Source organism: Humulus lupulus, chromosome 2 (assembly GCF_963169125.1).
Source record: "Humulus lupulus chromosome 2, drHumLupu1.1, whole genome shotgun sequence".
NCBI lineage: Eukaryota > Viridiplantae > Streptophyta > Magnoliopsida > Rosales > Cannabaceae > Humulus > Humulus lupulus.
The window spans coordinates 50,858,157-50,863,500 of NC_084794.1; the positions used below are offsets into that span (position 1 = coordinate 50,858,157).

A 5,344-nucleotide genomic window follows, 5' to 3' on the forward strand; every position below is an offset into this window, starting at 1 on the left:
TAAGAACCCTAGCCAAATCTCCCAACAAAACCAAGTATTCAACCTAGAAATCACAACAAAAAACTAGAACAAAAACAGGGCAAACCAGAGAATTCAATGGCTAGAAGCTTACCCCAAGCTCAGCTTATGGTGCTCTTCAAGGGTGGAACACACTTCCAAACTCCCAAGGCTTACTTCCCAAGCTTGAATCCTCAAGAATGGTTCAAAAATCACAAAGAGCACTGAAGGAAAAAAGGTTAGGGAAGGCTCTTGAAGATGCTCTATTTTTCTACTTCTTTTACAGCCTAAAATGTTTTATATCAATCTTAGGGGTGAAAATACCATTATACCCCTAGGTCAATTGAGGGTTTCTAAAGGCTCCCAAGGGCAAAACTGGTATTTCCCACGTATCTGGTTAATCATAATTAATGCTCTCCAATTCTCGCTATTCTCAATATTCTCAAACACTAATAATTTATATCTCGTTACCCTTTAATTCCCGGTAACGCTCTAATCGTTAAAATCACCCCAAGGTTCATCCCGAGCCCCGAACTTAAACATGTTATGACTAGACCGCTAATTAATATTCCATGATCGTCTCATGCCGAATAGCTCGAACAAACCCACATTATAATATGGTCTCAACAATATATCACCGACATGCATACAAATATACAATTATGCCCTCAATGGGCCAAATTACCAAAATATCATAATAATAAAATGTGGACCCACATGCATGCGTATAACATCATATTATAATATAATTCACATAAACATGCATATTATCATTTAATGGCATAATTAAACAGCCATGGCCCTCCCGGCCTACTAATCCAGCCATTAAACTGAATTAGGAATTCCAGGGCATTGCATGTGTCAGATTGAAAAAATGCTCAAGATAGAAAAATAATTAAGGACATTAAAGATTTGGTTTCCTGAATTTTAAAAACTTGAGCTGCACGAAAATATACAGACAAATATTCCAGAAATGACTTTGAGTAAGTATTGAATATTTGCAAGATATTACTTCTCTTTATAATGAAATTGTGATAAAATAAAGTTAAATAAGGAATGTAAATATTTCCACAAATCACAAGAAAGGGAAAGTGAATTATGATAACTATCAAGTCATTTGCTTTGATTAAGTTATACAACTTTATTTAATTTTCCTTTAGAGGTACAAAAAATCTTAGTTTTAATCAATATAAAATTTGTGACTAAAAAAAATCATCTTATTTAAGTTATCATAAAAAAGTCTGTAGCTAAAAATATTAGTAACAAAAATTACAATTTATTGTCATTAAATGTATTTTTAGTCATAACAAACTTTCTCACTAAAAATAATAGGTTGTGACTAAAACTATATTAATCATAACATTAAGTATGACTTTTTAGTCATAAGAAATTTTTTGTTGTGACTAAAAGTAGCATTTAGTCACAGAAAATATATGTTATGACTAAAATTTTGTCACTAGAGAGTACATTTATTTGTAGTTGTCCTCGGTTGGATTGAATTGATAATCATAGGTCTGCTGCTGTTGAATGTTTATTCATCTTTTAGTGTTAGTGGGGTTGCATTTGATGGTGAGATAATGCGTAATAAAACAATTGCAGGGTCTCAAAACTACCATCGTACGGGGAGATGTTGTCGGTGGAACTTGTGTAAACAGGGTTGTGTGCCATCTAAAGCTCTTATGGTTGTGAGTGGTCTAATGCGTGAACTCCAGAATGAGCATCATTTGAAGGCTTTGGATTTGCAGGTAATGACAATGCATTATCATTGTCCAGAAATATAAGTTTAGCCTGACCATAATTGGTTGTGGACTGTAATTTGTTAATTTATTGCCATGTTTGATTATTCTTACCGCGATTCTTGTTTTTTAACGGAATATAGGTTGCCACAGCTAGCTACGACAGACAGGGAGAGGTCAATCGTCCAAATAACCTTGCAACCAAAATTCGTATCAATTTGACTAATTCAAAGAAGGCTCTTGGTGTGGACATACTAACAGGTGTTGGTACAATTCTGGTAAGCCATACTTGTTGTCATATTGACTCCACGGTACACAAGCTGATGTTTTGGAGATTAGTTAAAATATGAAATCAGTTGTATGATAATAGTGAGCTGTCAAGAAACGTGGCAGCCTAGAATCAATTGTTTCTAATTTATCGATTTTATCAGTATTTCCTTTTTTTGGTTCTTTCCAAAGTTACAGAGAAGAAAACATTAAGGTGAATTCCATATATATCATGATCATTGAGATTGATTATTGCCCTTAAGTATTTAAACTTTAGTTTTTATCATTTTACTGAATTCCTTGAAGCTCACCATTATTTCCACGCTTGGTTATTGCTCCCGTAAGTACTTACATACAATTATTTTTTTTTTGGATCCTTCTAAAGTTACAGAGAAGAAATCATTAAGGTGAATTGCATATATATTTATTGGGTTTTATGCCCTTATAAAATCATGTCACATATAACACAAATTTATATTGACAATAAAAGAAGTAGAAATTATTTAGTTTGACAACCGTATTGCTTGCTTGTTTTTATTACATGATTATTGGAATAATACAAACATTTATAAAATCTCGAACATATAAATAATTACAATTATAGTAACTAGGCCACAGTAAATTACGATTGTAATTATATGTTCAAAAGAACGAGTCATAAAATTAAGATAATGCACTGGATTTTCACTGATATGGTATAATCTACGATATGATCTACTTACACATTCGGGGTGTGATGTCTTATCCAAGGCATCGACCAAGTAGAAAAGATCGGATGTATTTTGCTACATTGGACTGGACTAATATTGATCATTGATAAAATAAGTAAGTATCGTTATTATCTAATATAATCATATCACAATGTTGACCATAGGTCAATTCCATCTTAATTATGAGTGATTAATATTGTTGGGCCCAAAAGGCTTTTACGTTTTAAGTAGATTGAAATGGATTTTTTTGGCCATGCAGAAGCTCCGAAATCAGAAGCCATGGGTCAGAGGCGGTCTGCGCCTCTGACCTCTGCATATTTAATTGATCTGAAGGCGTTTTGGAGGGAGATTCAGTTATTCCTCCCACCAAGCAGGGAGTCTGCTTAACCAACTAACTACCTCACATTTTTGTTCTATAAATATTGAACTCTTATTCAGATGAAGGCATCAAAAATCGGACTTAGGCATCGGAGTGTCTTTCTTGCAAGTACCCTCGACGGTTCAACGATCGGCAAAGTCATCTTCATTGACAGAGAAGGACTGGTGAATCTGAATTTGTCGGCAAGTACCTCTCGATTTAGAAAGGCAAAGTTGTTGCATCAACAAATTGGCGTCGTCTGTGGGAAACTATTCCCTCTTTAACAACATCGTTAAATCAAGAAACTCCCCCTGCAATCAAGATTCACTCGAACACAAAAGCCACGGCGCCAAAGAACAACGGAGCACCAGCTACCGTCGTCCCAGCAACGGATGTAGGCAACCAAATCAACAGGATGTGTCGACTGCTGGAAGCCAGCCAGCAGAGATCCAACAAAGCCATTAGGACACTGACCGAAGCTCAGGCCAGGCTCAAAGTTGAGATCGCCGAATTGCGAAAAACAAACGAAGCCACACGCAGGGCCCAAGACAAAGAAAATCTCAAACTTGATAGGACAGGAGCCCTGGTCATCCAAATCGACTCCCCTGAGAGGAACACTCACAACATTAGAGAAGGGTCCCAGGGTCCTGTACCATCCTCTCCAACTCGTCTTCACCAAGGGGATGGGGAGCAACGAGCGGTTCGGTACGAAGCACAAGCGCGAGCCAATGCAGAACCCATGAGAACAGCCCAACCAGTCGCTGAGAAGGGGCCCCAGCAGACCCAAGCACTGACCACGCAATATGCACCAGCCAAAGAGCGTACCCCCTCTGTCTAGTTCTTGGACAGCTGGAAAGAAGAGATGATGCGAGAGGTGATGCAAAAGTTCTCAGACGGAAGATCTGCCTACGCTACTGATTACATGGATTTGGTTTCAAGGACCACCGAGAGATCGACTTTCGCAAAGTGGATACAGAAGGAGCCCAAACCGCGGGACTTCGCAATTCCCCCACTGCCCGCATTCAACAGAAAAGGAGATCCGCTCAATCAACTATTCCAATTCCAGCAAAAGATGGACTTGGAAGCCAACAATGAAGCCATACAATGCAAAGTTTTCTCCACAACTTTTTTTGGACCAGCCTTGCTATGGTTCAGGCAGTTGAAACCTGGCTCTGTCAATGGCTTCGGTGATCTTCGCAGAGCCTTTCTCCAACAGTATAATGCTAACCGCGAAGCACCAAGAATGATGGTAGATCTCTACCAAATTGAGCAAGGTGAAAATAAACACCCAAAGTCGAACCTGCAACGTTTCATCGACCTCGTACATCAGATCCACGATGTAGAGCCAGCAACCGCAGCTAATCACTTCGTCAAAAGGCTACAAGTGGGGTCCCTCTTGCACGAAAACCTCACCATGACACTACCGTATGACATGGCCGAAATCTTGAACCGCGCTGAGGGCGTCTTCAGGGTCCTGGAATTTCGAGAACGTGCGCAGAAGAAGTCCGCCCTTATTTCAATGCCACCAGCAAATAACCCTCCTCCTCCATCTACAAGGGACGAAAAAAGAAAAAGACAAGAGACAGATCACACGAAAGGAGGAAAAATACCAAAGGCAAATCGAGATCCACCGTGATACCCCTCTTTCGAGTGCACCGTCCCGGAAGAGGTCATCTACGAAGAAAGAAAAGACAGACACTTCTGGCGTGAGCCGTACAAAATCACCACTCCCCCAGAAAGAAGAGATAAAAATTGTTTCTGCCTCTTCCACAAGGATCATGGCCACACAATCTCCGAGTGCCACAACCTCCACAATCAGATCCAGGCCCTCATGAGAAGCGGACGATTGACCCAGTATATTAAAGGATCAAGCAGACCTGGCGTCTCACAACCCAACGCCACTTCTGCCCTGACACCGCCCATGGCGGACTCCCTAAATGTGGCTTCCATGAGCTCACAAGAGCCTCTCAAGAAACTCCCCATGATACACGGGATCATGGAGCTCACCACAGAACTAGAGCAAGCATCCAAAAGCCATAAAAGAATGGAGGAAAGGGTGAAGCGATACAGATGGCTAGGCCACACCGTCAACTTTGTCACTTCGGAAGACAGATGCTATCCATCCTCTTCAATAACCTTCATAGAAGATGACCTGCGGGGAGTACACCTACCCCGATGATCCTTTAGTCATCTCATGGCAGGTCAACCATTGCCAGATGGGAAGAGTTTTAGTCAATGGGGGCATTGGTGTTGATGTCCTCTTCTGGGAAGCCTCT

General features: G+C 40.0%; 1 protein-coding gene across 1 annotated transcript; it reads left to right on the forward strand.

Annotated features, from left to right (window-relative positions):
• The first annotated feature begins 3,930 nt into the window (after window positions 1-3,930).
• Window positions 3,931-4,704, forward strand: LOC133814242 (uncharacterized). The gene has a single exon (XM_062247231.1). The coding sequence runs from the start codon at window positions 3,931-3,933 to the stop codon at window positions 4,702-4,704; it is 774 nt and encodes a 257-aa protein (XP_062103215.1).
• The last annotated feature ends 640 nt before the right edge of the window (window positions 4,705-5,344 follow it).